Raw genomic sequence first — 19429 nt, forward strand, 5'->3', positions numbered from 1 at the left:
TGGATGGTTGGACTTGCCCTTTGCAATATTGCAGTAGAGGGGGATTGTTTGACTCTTTGCGTGTTGGGTCTCACACTCTTTGCTCTGAAAGGGGGTGTTGGAGATATCATAGTAGTCAAAGAGTGTGTTGGTGTGTAGTACTAGGTGATCTAGTACTAGTTCATGTGTGTGAGTCATGTGTGAGTGCCACGTGTCATTATGGGATGTATCCCATATGCACTAGGTGCTAGTGTGTGAGTGAGTAGCCTATATAAGGCTTGTACTTCTCATGATTATATATAAAGATAGCCTTTCATTATGTTTTCATTCATGTATCATTTCCTCACACCCTTCTCTCCCTCTCCCCCCACCATGTTTCTAACACCCATCTCGCCAATGGTGGCCTTCTATGGCAACAATCTGATAGTCAAGCGTAAATTGCAGGGTAAAGGTGGCATAGTCGGGTCCTTATAGACCGCCAAAAGCCGCTCGAAGAGTGCCCATTGTTGGGGCACTTAAAAGATGGGACAAACGAGTTGTCATGGGCAGAGCCTTTACAGATGCACTGCCTGCCCAAGCATGCATAAAAAATTTGAAGAGCCCATTTATTGGATTCATATAACAGGAAAGCAACCCATTGGGGCCAAACTGGGATGGATAGATTTTAGGCTTGAAATGGCAACCAAGTAGAACACAAGGAGAAGAGTGTGATAGGAGGTGTGTAAAGCCCTAGTGCCCAACATTGCAAAGGCATTGCTCTCGTTACACTTTTTTTCAAAAGTATTCTTATGCCACGTCCTTGCCACTCATCCCATGCCCATGCCCATTCTAATGTTGCTCTTGTGTGAGCTATCTCTCTCTCTCTCTCTCTCTCTCTCTCTCTTCCGCAAGGTGAATTCATGAGCATCCTCCTCTTCTATCGAATAGGTACCCCCATATTGAATTGGGGGGCAATACTCTAAAGGTGGCATAATAGCCACATGGCAAGATACAAGGAAGCTGACACGTGCCAAGAGGAGACGGAGCCAAGTGGATCGATGGTGGATCTTGAGAGCTCAATGTATATTTCACCTAATATAAGGATCCTCTTTGTGCACAAACAGGGCAATTCCTATTACTGGGAACAGCATCGGGAAGATGATTCTTCTCCTTTCAGCTCTCGCCTTCCCCTTTGTTGCTGCTTTTTCGATCAGTTGGGTGCATGATTGGATCTGGACGCCCTTCTGCCTCGTCCAAACCTGTAAAAGACAGGGCATTTCCGGCTTCTCTGCTTTTACCGTATGCTCCTCATCTTCTTACTCACCTTTTGCGCGCTCATATGCCGTACTCTGGCATTACACGAAAGAAATATTTACCTTTGTGTTGCTTCCTTCATAGCTGGCTAGCTGGTAATTTCGTTGTGATTTTGTAGAGGTTCTAGAGGCTATATCTAGACTGGTCTGGATCATTCGTAAGTTCGCCATTGTGCAAGTGCTTACTTGTATATAGATGTGACGCTGATTTTCATAAATTCTAATTAAGAAAATCCTACGTGGGGTGAAAACCACTCCCTATTGAAAAACAATGGAGGCCACCATAAGCTCTGGAAACCAAGACCTTACAACCTTCAAGATACCTAATAAATACAGGCATGGATAGAGTAGAAGGGGGTTATCGAATGAGGTGAACAAAAGTCTTTTGAAATCGATCCCAGAGGGGCGGGCATGTTATTGAACACTTCATGCAACGTTACGGCTAAGCCTAAAGCAATGAATTAAATATTTCTTGCCGAAATAGACGCAGTTGCTCTGGATATGGAGTTCCATAAAGCATGCAACTCGGAGTTTATACTGAGATGAAGGTCGATACTGGAGAAATGGAATCGTTTCGTCCTTTTTGGTTAGTAGCCCTGGTTAAGGAGCGGAGGGCTGGCCTCCAAGGAGTTGTTGCTCTTGCCGAGGTATTTCTTGGTTAATGTTGTTTTCAAAGGTTGATGCTCTGCTTGATAGGTACATTTTGGGACTGTCATAAGACGCAAAATCTTCTGTTTTTCAGACTAGACAAGCGAAATATAGAAGCAATATTGAAGCCACTTTATACCATGTGGGATTCTTCGTAAGCTCAATATGATTAGTCAAACAGTCTTGAATACAAGGGTGGTGTAAATCCTCTTGGAAGTTGTTTATTCCCAGAGCTATTTACCCTTGAGAATTAAGACAATGTTCTGAAAGAAACATTATTTTCTTATCTCCTTGAATTGAGGCATGTTTAGGATGTCCGATCTGTGATAATAGCAGATGTTTTGGTCAACCAGCAGTACTACAAGGTCATTACTTGTGTGGATACTTTGAGAATGTTATCAAACATTTTCAAATTTATTGAGCTTCAGTGGTACAAGTTCATGGCTTGTTATCAACCGTTTTCAAAATTTAGTGAGCCCCATTCCTCCTCCACAACTATTTTTGGAATCAAGTTACCCTTCCTCAGACAAGGATAAGGAACCATTTTCAAAGCATGACGAACAACAACAAATGAAGAAGATAATGTCGAAACCTGTACCAAGGTATGGAACAACGTGATAATTACAATCAGTGCACAAGGTGGATTGAGTGAGTGATATTTTGGAAAGGAACCATATCTTTGTGAACAAGATGTGGCTTTACTGGGTTGGGATGGTATGGCCCACCAATCTAACTGTATCATTGTAGGGCGGTAGTGTTTTGGAGATGTCCACACGGAGTCCCGATTTGATAAGGGCAGTTATATATCGCAAAAACTCACAAGTGAGTGCAGTTAATAGGATATGGTTTAGAATAACTGGAGTTTTGCTAGAGGAACGATTTTGGATGGATTCACCTAGAGACATACTTTTGGACACACTAGTTCTTCCTTATCAAATTGTTGTGGCATTGGTTATTATTGAGAACTAGATTTGCAATTTGGAAAGAGGGCTTATATAGTTGCTGCTGTAGAATGACCAAAGAAAACTGTCTTTTTTGAGCTTGTCCAGGGTCGGAAGTTCAGATGATAGCTTGTGCATACTTTTTTTTTCTTGAAATAAATTCTATTAAGAAAAATAAGTTATGACCAGAGAAACTGGGCATGCTTTTTCAAAGTAAATAACGTAGCTAGTCAGACCAGAAACTATTGTGAGTTTCTCCCCATGAGGCTTCATGTCGTTGGGAGAGCCCTTTACATCTTGTTTCTTTTACTCCTTCAATTCTCATGGAACATATTTCCTCTGAGTCTCTCCTCTATTCATCGAAAGGTCATGCCATATGTTGCCTTGCAGTTATTGGCTTCTCTTCAACCTTGAACGTGTGAAGATTTGTTAAGGCCCTCTCTAGGAAAATCTTGGGATAACTGTTTGGGGCCGGGGAGCTGCAAGGGACCCCTAAACTGGCTTAGGCTGACCTGCTTTTTTATACTTGGCTGCTTTCTTTGTCATCTATCGGGAACTGAGTCTTTTTACCTCTAGCTTTCCTGAAAGTAGTCTTCTCCATGCACCCCTACATGTATTCGTTGGAGTTCTCTGTACCTGTTTTTGGCAAGTCATTAGCTCTATGCTTTGCGGCCTAAGCTTTTTGTTTGCCGAGCTTACCTTGGTTCTGACTTTTTAACCCTAGGCTCCTCATTGTCTTTTCTGATCTTTTGGTTCTTTCCTCACACTCCAATTGTGGGCGAGACCCAACTGATGCATTGTTAACACTTGTGCTGTCACATTGGTTATCTTGGATAAGAAGAAGAGAGGATAGGAGACAATTTGATGGGAGTATAGGACTTACCAAATTGGGACACTATATAAACGTACTAGTCAAATATTGGAATTGGAGAACACAGTAACTAGTGACATAGTCGGTGACCAAAGCTTGAAGTTGACTAGATGCTTCAGGATGAGCAATTTCTTTACTAGGAAACTGGGTGTGAGCTTGGTTGATTGTCGGGCATCCACTAAGCATAGATGATAATGGAGAATATCTCAAGGACATATGTCTATATGAAGAGGATCTTTTGAACTATGTGCTGCTTGAATGGCAAAGCTTTGGGAAAACGCAGGTCCAAAGAACTAAGAAGCAGCATGGTCAAATATTGAGGTGGATAAAAGTGGCCTGGAGGTGGTATTTTGGTAAAAAAAGAGCAAGACGGTGGAAGAGCGGGAGACAACAGATGTCCACAATGCCGAATGGCATGTACAAACAGGTGAATTCAGCAACCTAACAGAGTGAGGATGGAATGCAATCATCATACATTGGTGGGGCATATATTGGTGGGCTGGTGCTCTTTGCTTGCAAGCTCTAGAAGACTTTGATTGCTTTTATTGGGATTAAATTCGGTATAATCCTCAGAAACCACTCCTATTTGAAGCAAACGTAGCTATATAAGCCCATCTTCTAAAGAGGGAAGGGCAACAATGCTCCGATATTGATGTGGGAAGTGGCTTTCAGAAAAAAGACGCAAAATGGGAATGTAGCTTCATAGGGGAGTGCAAAAAGGCGTGCGGCGTCATAACCAAAAAAGCTGAAAACCTGAGAAACTTAAAGGTACCAATAAGATAGTTGCCATCTTTGTAAGCCTTGTCCGAAAGCTACTGAGCCATTTCTTCCCTTTAAAATGAGGGAGCATCTTACAGGAGGCAAAGAGAGAGACTAGGTGCCTTTTCACATACTAGACACTAAAGCATTACAGGTAGACCAAATCTCCATAAGAATGGGAGCCCTAAGCGCCATAGCCACTAGTGAGGAAAGAGTAAAGGCATTCCCAATAAGGCATCCGTACACCTAATCTGTGGAACACCTATGGTTGACTACCCCATACACTCCAGAGCTTCACCCGGATTCAAGTCTCCGGTAATATTCTCCAGGTCTGGATTTTTTCCTCCACAATCAGGTACTTCGGGACTCCAATTGGGCCCGCCAACTCTATATGTACTAGGGTGCAGTCACGAAAATCCCAAGGATGTAAAAGTGTAGATTAAAGGGGCCAGGATGCTGGGCACTCCAAATACCATCAAATCCTTCTCGAGTCTTTTTTCTTTGCAAATGGACCAGGCACTATGCCAAAATTTGCTCAAGGAAGATAGGTAAGCCGGAGAAAATGCCAATGAGTTTCGCTGAAGTCCTCACACTCTAGTAGTTAAGAGCAGTTACCGATGTCCCCATGATGGAGGTGACAATCTTAGGCTCACAAATCAACGCTGCAGCAATCCTAGACAGGCTAGAAGAAGTGTTCACTGCAGTAAGGAAAACGAGACTGACGGAAGGTGCATACTTGTGGAGAAACAAGGGTGCAGGTTGGAACGATGTCTGCAGACAATGCAAAACCTGGCTGTGCAGTAAATTAGTAAGGAAACCCCAATATATGAATGAAATATAGCATGTTTGAAGTGCTGGTTGTTAAGGAAAAGAGAGATAAATTACTGTAATGAATTCGCTGGGAAGCAAACTGGATGAAGATATTTCGCAGGTGCCTGTAGGGGTGTCCATGGGTGGTTGGATTGCTCAAACAGGTTTGGGGGGACTACATAAACTTATGCGAATGAAATATAGCATGAAGTGCTGGTTGTCAGGGAAAAGAGAGATAAATTGCTGTACTGAATTCAATCAGCAAACTGGATGAAGATATTTTGCAGCTACCTGTAGGGGTGCCGTGGGTGGTTGGATTGCTGAAACAGGTTCTAATTGATTGTTTGTCGTGAAGCATGTTGAAACCCCCTATTCAATAGTATATGCCATTCAATTTCCACATCTTTAAGAATAAAATCCACACTGTTGTTTGCACTATCAATAATTCCATCAACACACGACCAAGAAAATCAAACACAATCACATATTGCACAACTGGCAGTGCCTTCATCATCAAGGGCATTGCTGTTGGATTGTTTGAAAAGATTGGAGAACACGTTAGATAAAGGTTTCAATGTGCTTTCCTTCGATGAGCAAAACACTAGGCACGTGCTCACAATTTAGACACAGTACGACCAAGACTTAACCTCAATATTGATTGGACAAGACTAGGAGGCCTACTGAAGTTGTTCCACTTTTCCAGAAACAGATGATGAGAGTGTACATCACTTGGACAAAAGAGCACGAGGAGGAACTACTATTACTAATGGAGAAAAACAAAATTATTTTCGGAAGAGAATTTGCGTTAGCATACAACGGCCACTCTCAGCACAATAGATACACATTACAATGGATAATGAAAAAAATTTATAGCTTGCAACGACGAGGACGACGAGAACATCAACAATTGGAAGAAATGCAAGACCTATTTTTCTTTCGTGAACATACACACAAAGTGACTAAAGAATTAATGCCATGCAGCAATAAGGACCAGATGGCACTGAGTGGAAGCCTTGGTCTGAATCGCTGCTACTGATGACATTTTTTAGTTCTTCGTTCCATGAAGCTTTGAGGTTTAGGATCGTCCTTACCATGGAAGGGGGATGAGCATTTTTCGAGCAAAATCTTTCGAGCGTCTGAGCGAAGGGAAAAAAAAGCTTCCAACTATATAAAAATATGGCAAAAATAGATCTGAACAAAACATAGTTTCCCTTAGAAATATGCAAAGTACTATAGCAATGCCCATTTTATACAAAAATCTTTACATAAATCTTTGAGAATGGTGAGTAACATAATGGGATGACTTTTGAAGAAACCCACATGTAGAGTAGACTTCTTTATGAAAATTCCCTTATGATCCTTCTTACAACTTTTACTTAATAGGAGGTGACATTGAAAACCCTTTCATGAAAGGGTTTACCCAAAGAAACCTCATTGAAGCAAGCCATCAAGATAGTCTCGCCAGCGAAACCCCTTTGAAGTAGGCCTTCCATGGACAGTACTTTTAAAAGTGGCATAACTTTCACATCGAATGTCCAAATATAGTCGGAAAACCCCATTTGAGAACATCTATGGGGTTATATAAAATATTGCATATATAGTATTAAATATTAAATCTATTTTATAAGAGTGATATATAAGCCCAAGTTTAGTAATTTAAATTTCTTTAGAAACATATCCATAAATATCTTGTTATTTATGCTATTAAAACACTAGAAAGCTCTTATCATATTGATATAAATGTGTTTAATAAGTGATTATATATCCTCGAAGTCTATCCTTCACATACGCAGCAGCACCTCCCACCAACAGCCCCCTTGACCAGGACTCTCCAGTAGCTCCTATGAGAGATCCCCCCAGCTCGTCCGGTCTTCCCCCTCCTTCTAGCCGTCGCCTTCATCCAAAAGAGCCTCTCCTTCATGTGAAGCTTCTAAACCAGATCTCCCTCCGTTCATGTGTCCATCCTCCCGAGTGCCCACGTACTCCTTCCGGAATCCTCCTACAAGCTGTCCTCTCCGCGTACGTGACTTCCTGCCAGCTTGTCGACGAGAAGCCTCCTTTCTTTTTCACGTAGCATGCATGGCCTCCTTTGATTAAAGCCACGTCATGCATTTCCTTTTTCACCACTCTTCCCCCTTCCCTTCAAACTTTATACCAAGGGAACTAGTGCCTATATCCAACCTTAGGCACCAATGCACATAACCTGCTAACCAGCATTTAATGCTCAGTTCCCCGCAGACTATCACACAACCATGAAGCCAATCCTGACACACTGGAAGCAAGGCATTTCAACAAAAAACTCATGCTTTCTTGCACATATGGCATTGGACAACCATGAAGAACACATGTCATTCCTCAGCAAAACACCATCACACTGCTCTGGATTGCCTGCTGCAACCACACTGCACTTCATTATCTCCCAGAGTCCCTGTAGAAGTGTCTACCATCTCCAAAGTATATCATCAATGTGGAGTCCGTCATGAGGGTGTTCACAGCTCATTTCCACTACCAACTAGCTATGTACATAGCTATGCACTCACCCATCAACATGCAACAAGTGAAAAATATTTTTTCATTATAGTTCTGGCCCATTGTATAAACATATGATGTTACACGTGCACGATTTACCCACACACGTACACATACATGAACATCCATTCAAATAAGAGTCTCTATATAGTTAATGACAATGTAGATATAGACATACAAGAGAATGCATGAGTGTGTCCATCTACATACATAGATTTTTTACATGTGTGCATGCAGGCATACACCTGCATGCGTGCCTACATGCACGGTCATTTGCACCTGCTATTTAAATTCTACCGGACTCCTCAATGTCTGCAACTAAAACAGTCAACACATGTTATTACGGAGATTGGAAGTTATGTTGTTAAGAGTCTCTCTCTCTCTCTCTCTCTCTCTCTCTCTCTCCATGTCCTCCTCCGCACGTGCGCATCCACTCACGCCCCGCCCCACCCCACTTGATTTCTCCTCTTCCCTCTTTCTTGCACTGCTGTCAGTGTTCTCTGAACTGGAGACATGTATGGCTATATGGCTATGTAAATGGAAGATAGACATTTCATGGTCAACACTACTGAAAAAGGTTTTATACTTTGAGGCAATATTTTTTGGAACATTGCTATCATCAATATAGATGGCCGAATATTACAGGCCTAATGAGTTTATAGCTCACTTGGTGAAATTTGGCTTTTGGCAACTACTAAGTGTGGGACATTGTTATATTGTATGAATGCAATTTTTTCTGTTTGAATTATAACAAAAAGCAGAAAGTCATTACATGGTGAGGCAAAGAGTGCAGTGCACATCACTCCCTACATTTTATTGGATATTCTCTAAATTCCTTTGTATGATGGGGAATATCAAAGGCACACAGGAATTTGTTTTGATGGCTATCATTCGATTTTGGTGGTGTTATGTTTGTAGGCATCACACTTGGCCAAAAATGATTTTGCGTTGAGCTGGAACTTGCTTAACAGCATTCAAAAGCATGGGAAAACCTTTTACATCAGGTTTGGAAAATTTGTCAGATTAATAGTCCTTGATCCCGTCTTCATCCAGCAACTTCTTGCTCAAAATGCAGACTATTATGCAAAGCCTTCATTTGTCACTGCACTGGACATCCTGGGTACTGGTCTCTTTAGTGCAAGTGGCAAAGGGTGGGAAACCCAGAGGCAGGTTTTGGGTCAGTCGTTTCTTTTGAAAGAGCTGAAGGTATTCCCAAGTGTATACTCTATGTTGTCATTTTCTAGGACGCGTTCTGCTATTTTCTGCAGATTATTTTTTGCATTATTCAGAAAACTTGTGCTTTGGTATGAACGAAAACACAAAGTCTACATGAATATGACTAGAATCGACAGTTGCAGGTATGGGGCTGTCTTCTTGAGAGAATGTATTACGTACTGCTTGTGGCAAATAACATTAGGAAGCTATGAATCATGGAAAAGTGACATTTTAAAACTTGTTGCAATTTTGTATTGTACCCCCACTGATTTTACTTCTTTGGCAGAATCATTTTGAAGTTGTGAAGAAGGCTACAAAAGATGAATTGGAAAGTTGGGATGTATGCCTACATTTGCAGAAATCTAAAATAGACATCCACAAAAGGTTTCTCGGTTTGACAGTGACATTAATTGGCCATATAGCATTCGGTGAGACCATAGAACGGACTGTTGCAGAAGATATTTTTGGAAGATTTGCTCGGTATCTGTCCAATTATAGAAGCTTGCTTTGCAATGCATGCTTCGGTTTTCCTGGATACAGGTTGGTTGATGATTTCCCTACTTCGAAATTTTCTAATTCCATGACTTGAATCTTGATTTATCAATTCCCCCCCCCCCAAAAAAAGAAATCCATGTTACAGACGAGGATGTACAAACAAAGAGTCTATACCTGTGCAAGCGCTGGTTAAAGTCTGGATCAACTGGGCCAGAACAACATATGAAAATGGAAAAATATAGGAAACATCGCCTTGGTTATCTAGCATCACCCAAGAAGGTCAAAGCAAACTGAAGAAGGTGTAACATCAAAACCTAGGTGCAAAACGACCAGGCTTGGAGAGTAGTGTGCCACTTGATACTTGGCTCTGGTGACTGGATTTCAAACTAAATGACAGCAAGACACTTCCGGACAATGATGTCTATTTACAGATCCCCTATTTAAGGTTTCAGTGTGTTTCTTCCAATTATTTAGATAGACTACCTGAGAGCAAGACACGTCAGGAACTTGTAGACCTTTCGGTCTTCCACAGACTTTAATTTTCTTTCTTTCTTTCTTTTCTTTCTTTCCTGGCTTCTCTTGAGGACTTTCAGTAGGTGGATGTTGGATAACTAGACCTACCGTAAGGGAAGGAGCAATGCAACTCCAAGGTGACTAAGTATAAATGCAAGACTTATCTGAGTAGTTTTCTTTATTGATAATAGGCCCCCAGGGGGATCTAGACCTTCAATTCTCGGTTTTTGTGACCCTCAGGACTCAGCTTCAATTTCTGGATCTTAGATCCATCTGGCTGTACCTCTATCATAGGTCATACCACGGTTGATTTATGATTTGAAAGTTGGTTTGTCTGAAAGCAAGCTCAGCAACACTTGCCTCTTTGTTCATATTACGTGAGTTGAAGCTAATTAGACTCTCTGATGTGAAACGATCCATGCTTAATAAAAATGCTTATAGTGCTTGTTTTATTATATGGGTATCTTTGTGTGCATGTGCTTATCCATGGTATGCTTTGCAGAATGTTTTAATAAAATGTTTTATGTGACCTTCCCAGCTTTTTTCACATTGAGAGGAAGAAGCAGATTTTGGAAGACAAGAAAAAGCTGCTACAGAATATTGAGGGCTTTGTAAAGAGTCGCAAACTTCCAGCTGCCTCATCTTTTGAAGGCACTGAGCGAGAGCTACTTATTGATTCAATGATTAACGGAGAAGGCAGAAGTGTGGACTTCAGCCAGAAACTGATACTGGACAATAGTGTGACATTTCTTCTTGCAGGCCATGAGACTACAGCAAGCCTTCTCACATGGACAGTTTATCTGCTTGCTGTTCACCCAGTTTGGCAAGTAAAGGCACGGGCTGAAATTTCCCAAATCTTGGAACTACAAGAGGTGGATTGGAAGCAACTGAGCCATTTGAAGACACTGAACATGATTATCTGGGAATCACTTAGACTCTTCCCTCCACAATCTATTATTGGTCGTAGCTGTGTGCATGAAAATATAGTTCAAAACATCGTCATTCCTGAAAAAATGGAGCTTATCATTCCTGTTTCTGCACTCCATCGGGATAAGGAGCTGTGGGGAGAAGATTCAGACGAGTTTAGACCCTCTAGGTTTGCTAATGGCATCAATAAAGCATGCAAAACCCCTCTGGCATTCTTGCCTTTTGGTTCAGGGCCAAGGACTTGTGTTGGGCAGTCTCTGGCATTTTTGGAAGCAAGAATGATATTGTCTTTTATGATTCAAAAATACTCATGGGAGCTTAGCCCTACGTATCAACATTGTCCAGATGTGACCATAACATTGCAGCCAAGGTTTGGTATGCCCATTATTCTTGAGAAGCTGTGATATTTGGTGTACCATAGTGTAACGTACCATCATATAGGAATAACGTTTGGTGTATCATAATATAAAGTACTATTGTACATAATCCTATCCCTTGTTACTTACGTGCAGTCTCTTTTGATAGCAATTGAGATGTGGGAATTGATGATTCTCCAGGCCACCTTCTCAGAAACGGAGCTCACATGGTGGTGGAAACATCATTGAAATTCTTCAGGATTTATGGAAAGAGAGCACCATTGAGAGGGAAATTTTTACCTGTATGATAATGCCAATATGGAGTTGTGCCCTTGTATTTTGAAAGCTGTTGTAGTTTATTTTTGTTGATTTTAGTCTGGTGGATTTATGACTCACGAATTATTCAATGTTTATTAGCCATCTTCTGCTGATATTCTATATTCTGAGAGAGACACAGAGAAATGTCTTCTGGAAACCAGAGAATAAGGTGATTTAGTACTAGTCGCAGCTCACTGATGACTGTCTCAGTTTAGGTACATGCATCTAGAGTCATTGTGGCTATTCCTTGTTCCGTGTCTGGCCTTTCTCTCATATATAGCGTACCTTCTTTTTGAGTGCCAACAGTCAAAGACCATCACGGCTCATATGTGAAACAAGCACTAAGAGGCCCAAACCTAGTGCTCATGCATTTCTCCAACCACAACCACCTTACACTACCTACGAAGTTTTGGGCAATGAAGTTAGGAAATTGCTGCTGCAAAGATGTGACACTCTCTTAGGAGGCGTCATCATCATCTATCCCATACTTCCATTTGATAAGAAGCTCATGAACTACCACCCTGTTATCGAAAGGTCTTTCCTTACAATCAAAAACTGCTTGTGGCTGATGAGGGATGTGGGCTGAGAAGTCCACCAGCAAGAAGCTCCTCAATAAAAAAACAAACAAACAACATTATCAAACACCTCCCTCAATTGGCTAACATGAAAGATTGGATGCATCTGCACACTCACAAGCAACATTATTGATTTTGCAAACCACATGATAAGCCCCATTAGCTGGAAATGTAGAAGAGAAACACACAAAAATGGTGGATTTAGGCGTGTTTTTTAAATTTGAAAAAATAAGTGATCAAGAAGGGCAAAACACATTAAAGTTTGTAACATTGAAAATAGAAGTTTGTAAAATTTGTCCATAGTTTTATTAGATGCAACCAACAACATATGGAATCATGAAATTAACACATTACTCTTTGGAATATGTCTTGTTTTAATAAAGACCTTAAAAGGTTCTTTTGTTAAGGAATATTATGTATCAACAAACACCTATAACACCTTAATTGGGTAGCATTGCAACTTTGAACATAAACATTTCATTAAAATGTTTGAGACTCCAAGCAATCACTATCTAAAACCCAAAAAAAATGCGCAAGCAAGCACATTTAAAATACCCCTAAATTTAAAACTTTATATGATTGTTTGCCCCTCTTCCATATATACCATATGTGTACATACCATAATTATATTGAATGGATATTTATTCAACCTCTTCTTGTCCGTCGTAAATGGCTCGTAAGTCCCCCAAAGTAAAAAATTATCTTTCTTTAACAAGCCTATTATCTTACATTTTGTATTGAGTGACCCCTCAGGACCCTTGTGATCTATGAATGAAGACCAACGCATGTGCATGTCATTACGTTTGAAGAAGCAATTGGATTGAACCCATTAGTATGACGGCCTTTGTGCAAAACCAAATTCTCACATTTGCAACATATGAATTTACTTCTAGAGAAAAAGGTTGAGGAGAAACTTAATGAGACATATTTTAAGCCTTTGGATGCAAAGCGTATGCTTGAGCAAGCCCAAAATTCTATAGGAAACTAAGACAACAATAGGAAGACACTTTAAGGTATTTTGCCAAATAGCAAAGGCTATAGGCTATGTGGATATAACCAGTAACAAGGGTATAATGAGTCAAGATGTATTATTTCAAGACTTAGATGGAGGTGATTCAATAGATTTTAAAACATTAAAGTTTTAGAGATTCCTCGATGGTAGTATTGAAGTTGTGGCACATGAAGATGTAATGCATAGAGATTGAAGATATGCCACTAAGAGTAGATCCAACGATATTTTGGGTCAATTCGTCTTATTCTCGGGATTCACTCTTCACTTCAAGGAGAATAATTTGAGGAAAGGCTTTAAGGAGGCTAAAGCGGTGCATTGCTTCTTGGCAAATATCAATGAGAAGCAGCAGCTAATCAAGAAGTTAGTACTCAAGGAAGTGTGGAGCATGAAGGTTTTTTTAGGTTCTCTATTTCTTTCTCTTTTAGCCCCAGCATTTTGAGATTGAGGGCTTTTTGCTTCCTATTCCATTGCTTCTTCATAGAAGATGCAATCTTGTCTAGTTCACCAAATCATCTAGTTTGAATACGATTTGTTGCCTGCTGTGTACTCTTTTCCCTACATTGCCTTGCATTTTGTTTGTTTCACCTTGATCTTTTGTGCTATCCAACTCTTGCATTTTCCTTCTCCAAAATCTTCATTTTTGTGTAATCCTTGTCAAATTGATGGTGCTTAACAACTTGGTCCAAAGATGGGTGAGCAACTTGATCAAGTTGAGATGCTAGCAGAAGCAGTTGAAGAGTAGATGCACAAAGAGGATATTAAATCATGGATAGAAATGACTCAATATATTGAGTGTAGACGATTACCACCAAAGCACATGGAGACCATTATCTAAAGTGTTGAAAATTGAGTGTAAACCATTGCCATCAAGGACATGTAGACCATTTGCGAATGTGTTGGAAAATGTCTATTACTTATAGGTATCTCATGACAACTTGTTGGATTCACAATCCTATACAACTTGGATCTACAGATGATGAGTATAAGGCATTGTCAGTCACTAGCTAACCTAGGCTAGCTATGAATGTAACATTCTTTCCCCTTCAGATATTTGTCCTCAAAAATAAAGCTAGGAAAGATTACATTTAGTCAATAGTAATAATCATGTTCTTGACTTGTATCTTTTGTCTAGAACCTTTTCAATTCATGTTGAACATAGGTCAAATCTTTAGTTCTTTTGGAGATACCAAACTATCTCCATCCAAGTTTCTCCTTGAGTCTACTCACTTGCAAGACTAGATGAACCCTGACATTGAAGGGAGTTCTAACTTATAAATTGTATCATTGACCTTTTGAAAGAAATAGAAAGGACCGCAGTACCTATAGGAAATCTTTGGATATTTTCTCAATCCTTAAGGTCTTGGAAATTTTGGAATTTTGAGATACAACCATGTGATTCCTTAAGAATCCTAGGGCTATGGTTCTAGTTTGCATAAAACTTCAATCATCTTGAGTTGAGCACTTTTTTTGCTCGTAACATTTCTTGCATGTCTATCAAGAAATCTTTGGTTATCTGCACTTTCATGTTCTTAAGGCACAATTAATTAACTAGGGTGTATCCATAATGTAAATAAAGTAAAGTATAATAACGAAAGTTAATCCCATAGACAAATGCTTAGCACTGTGGAACTTGCACCAAATATGGTCATGATGAGTCCAAATGATAGTATCCAAAAAAGAGGACTCTAGATGTAAATCAAGTTGAACCCAAGTCCAAGGCTAAGGAAGTACGACCACCAAAACTTGAGCAAGGTAATGGTAAAGGTAAACAAAAGATGAAAACAACTCTGAAATAGGATTAGTAAATATCATATCAATTGGAAAGATAGGCCGAATGAAGATTCAACTTAGGAGAGGATTACTAAAAGAAGACATCCCTTGCTTTATTTTTGAGGATGTAAATATCTTGAAGGGGTGAGAATGTTACATCCCTAGCTCCAATTGGACCTATGGGCTAGGGGATACCCTAGTGGGTGTATTCAAAAGGTTAAGATGAGTAATCCTAACTAGTGTGCTATATATGGAAGGAGGTCTAGAAGGGAATGGGGTCTTTATGCTAATTGCAGCTATGGAGTGTAGCTATATATTAGCATTGGGGACTTCTTCTTGGATACCTTGAACTATACCTAGACAATGTTTCATGTAAGATGCATGGATGTAGCTAGCAAGCTAGGTGGATGCAACCTGGCTCTCATGGTATGACATAAAATTCCACTGACCTGAAATTGGGCCATGTGTTTCCTTGTGACATCTAGTGCTTGAGGGTTAGATAATGGCTCTATGGTTGGGTGGTGAGTTCAAAATTATGCACTCAACGGTTCAATTCCTAGTTTGTGGTTTGGTGCAAATGTTCTTGGCAATGGACTCATGAAGGAAACTTCAAGTCTCAATCATTGCATATGTCATTGATTAATGTTTATAGTGTTAGGTTGTGTCTTCCCTATGACCGCTAGTGCTCCAAGGTGAGTTGATGGCTCTATGGTTACATGGTGAGTTCTAGACTTAGTTCCTAGTTTGTAGCTGATCTTGGTAGCATACTCAAGTTGTAAACATCGTGTTTCGATCACTGTGTCACTCATAAAATCCAAAGAGTTGATCAATAAATTGTTGTGCTAATTTTGACATCGTTATGTTTGTCCTATATGTAGCTTATCACATTAACTTCACCAATCTTGATCCAATCATTGGCTACTTGATTTTGGGGCTGCCTTTATGATATCTAATATGGAAATCATATTATTGCAACATCTTTCCCATCTTTCCTTTTTTTCTCAAATCAAGTTGTTTACAAAAGTACTTAAGGGTTTCATGATAAACTAAAACCTATCGATAAATAATTTCTCCATACACATTAAGTCATGTATTACCGTATATAACAATTGGGTATCATTTTAATTTTTTACTTTCAAAGGCAATTGCTCTCCCGTCTTAGAATAGAGCAACATCTATAGCAACTAAAGAGGTTCATGATCAACTAAAACCTATCCATAAATAATTTCTCCATACCTTTTAGGTCATGTATTATTGCATATAACAATTGCAGATCATTTAATTTTTTACTTTCAAAGGCAATTGGTCCCCCATCTTGGAATAGGCAACATCTATAGCGAAATCCCTAGCAGATGTTTTAATTACAAATGATTTATTGGGATCCACAATAGCTACATAAGTGATGTAGTAACCTAATATTTCAGAGTCTTGGAACTATCCTTCACATTATTCCAACTTACAAGCTTGTTTCTCTTCTTTGTCATTCCCTTAAAAAGTTTTGTTAATAGGAGAGAGATCTTCATATAGTCTCAAATATGATTATAAAGAATAACATAAATCCTAAAAAGACAACCCTCTCTAACCATCTATGATGTAGGCCATTCCAATACCTTTCTAACCTTAGCACCGTCAATACGAACCCCACTAATAGAGATCATATGACTAAGATACAAGATCTAACATTTAAAATAGTAGCATGTAGGCTCTTTCACATATAATATCTCTTGAATTTAAAATATCACCATGCCATGTTAGCAATTTTGATGTGGACTTACACATGAATACATTGTGTCCACTCACTGATTGGGAAAGTGTCTCAAGGCATCTAATGGGATAGTCTTACTTTTTGTAAGGCCAGCCTCACAATCTAGGTGCCAATAATTTACATCCTCTCCATCTCTCCATGCTCACATTTTGCAATATTCTAAGGTTTGCAAAAAATCCTCATTTTAAAAAAGGTGATAGTTCAAGAATGCTAAAACCATGTTCTACATTACCTTCAATGAACCATCCTAAGAGACCATGCCATGCCTACATAACCTTTGCATCTATTTTTGGGCGATATTCCCACCAAGCAGGATCCAAAAAGTGTGGTGAAGTGCATTGTTATCTTGATATCACCATCACCATACGCATTCTCTCAAGTGTGCATGTTGATGCAAGGTGTGAGGCTCTTCTTTAAATAAATATTTCTCCCAAATGTCATGTTTTTATAGTCCACGAATCCATGTTCCAATTACCTATTCTTGGACCTTTTACATTGAGTTTGTGGATAACAAAACATATAGGCTTCATTATCTCCACTTCATTAGTTATCCTCTTTCCAAAGTCTCTTTCTCTCTCTCTCTCTCTCTCTCTCTCTCTCTCTCTCCAAATACACACACCATGGGTCATTAGTATGAATAGGGTTATTATGAGAAAGGCATTTTATGATAAAATCATTGTTAACAAATGCAAGGTCATCGATATAGTGAAATGATAAATAGAAAGACTTAAGCGTATCCCTTTGTTTTAGTTTAGAAAGTTTTTGAATAAACTGTAATTCAAACCATGCCAGATACAGATTACACCACAAGGGTGAACAAAATATCACATGGGGATACCCTTAGTTTGTATATAGATCCTATCCCCATGTTTAGAGAAGCAATTATCTAAAATAAAGGTATTTAAAGAAATGAAATTATTGAAAGTAAGACTATATTCTTTGATTTTTTTGGTTAACAAAAAAGATTTCCTATGTTTTTTGAAACCACAATAACCAAGGGTTTGTCTAATTTTAATAAAATTATGGAGTGATTCGATAAGACTATTGGGTCCTTGATATGGGATAGCTTCATAACATGAGGTAATATCAAATGTAAAAATAGAGTACATGTGTTTAGGCAAGTTTACAAGGAAATCATACTGGTTTTGGATAATCCAGTTCTAACCCGTGAAAACGTAAATAAATCTTTGTGTGGCCTTTCCGTGTATTCTTGTATACCAATATCTAAGGATTTAAGTAGTTTAGTAATACGATTAGTAATGTTTGAGAAAATGCAATTATGAGCATAAGTTAGCCATCTAAAGGAATTTTTGTGAATTTTATAAGTACTCATAATGTATGGGATAGAAGAGCAAGTAGGGATGTTAATATCAAAGGGTTGAGAAAACGTTGTAACACGATTAGCAATTTCCCCTTCATTAGTGGTGGAAAGCAAAAATTTAGAGGAATTAAGTCTTTGAAGGGCTAAGCTTCTAATGAGAGACTTATAGATGAAAGTAGGGGTTTGGGTTGATTTATCCAAGCCACAAATGAAAAGGTAGTCATTGAGATATCTAATTTCATCCATAATATTGGGGTCTTGGAACCACGGTTCTTGATTAAACCTACGATTGGGGAAAATGTTATTGAAGTCCCTTAGTACAATGTTTCTAATAAAACTATGGTGGTCAGTAATTTCATTTATGCACATCCAGTTGCATAGTTTTGACCAAGCAGTTTTTAATTCCTTAATGGCTAGATATGGGTTAATGGGAACTTGAGGAATGTGGTTCATACCTTTTCTCATAAAATCTTGTAGGCGAGGATGTCTACACAAGGTAGGGTCAGTTGATAAAATGTGGGTGCCAAATCCTTCAAATCCCTTAATAAAAGGTTTAAATATGTTTGAAGTAGAGCATATGCAACCTAGGGCTTTGGACTCCAAATTAGCAAATCTCTCAAAAGGTTTATAAAGTGAACAAGCTAAATTTTTAGAGCATTTCCAAATAAAGCCGATATTAAATGCAGAAAAAGTTTTATTAATGTTAAATTTCTCCAAGACTTCTAAAAACACCTTTTCAAGTGAAATGAAGTCAAAAATTTTATTTACAAAAAGAAGATGAATAAATCTTTTAGTTCTAGTTTTCTTTTTTTTCTTGAGCATAAGTAAGACATTAGGTTTTATAGTAAGAATTCTTACCTGCTCATCTTCAGTATTGAAGCCAAGTGCTTTAGTCGTATCATTGAACTCTTCAGACCCACAAAACATCCATGGCTTCTTTGATGTGGATGCCATAGAGCTAGAAGTAATGGAGAGTCTTTTAGAGTCATTGCCTTTGGTTGGTTTGAGAATTGACTCGATTTTATTGGAGATAGGGGTGTTGAGCAGCTGAGGGAGCAGGAGGGAGTTGGGGATATAAAGAGCTAAGTTGCGAGCTACCTCTAACATATATTTATGGAACCAGAAGTAAACCAAGAGAGCTATTCGAATTTCGGAAGGGAAAGAGGCAACCCAACCAATAAAAGCATAAACAAGAGCTGGTCTAGAAGAGAAAGGAAAAAAGTGGGGAAGGTTTTGAAAAATGTACCACAGAAGATGATCAAACCAAATGGAGGCCGAACAGGAGAAATTAGGGTTAGATTTTTTGCATTGACACTTGAGGAAGGTTCTAAAA

The 19429-nt window shown here is 39.1% G+C and overlaps 1 protein-coding gene across 1 annotated transcript; it reads left to right on the forward strand.

The window, feature by feature from the left end:
- The first annotated feature begins 991 nt into the window (after nucleotides 1-991).
- LOC147887072 (cytochrome P450 CYP72A616-like) lies at nucleotides 992-11694 on the forward strand. Its single transcript, XM_087395016.1, has 4 exons — nucleotides 992-1257; nucleotides 8748-9035; nucleotides 9331-9584; nucleotides 10591-11694. Exons 1-4 carry the CDS (start codon nucleotides 1117-1119, stop codon nucleotides 11381-11383), a joined length of 1476 nt encoding a protein of 491 aa, XP_087251142.1. The 5' UTR covers nucleotides 992-1116; the 3' UTR covers nucleotides 11384-11694.
- Nucleotides 11695-19429: the final 7735 nt, after the last annotated feature.

Source organism: Dipteris shenzhenensis, chromosome 23 (genome assembly GCF_047967505.1).
Source record: "Dipteris shenzhenensis isolate YYH24624 ecotype China chromosome 23, Dip_SZ_1.0, whole genome shotgun sequence".
Lineage (NCBI taxonomy): Eukaryota > Viridiplantae > Streptophyta > Polypodiopsida > Gleicheniales > Dipteridaceae > Dipteris > Dipteris shenzhenensis.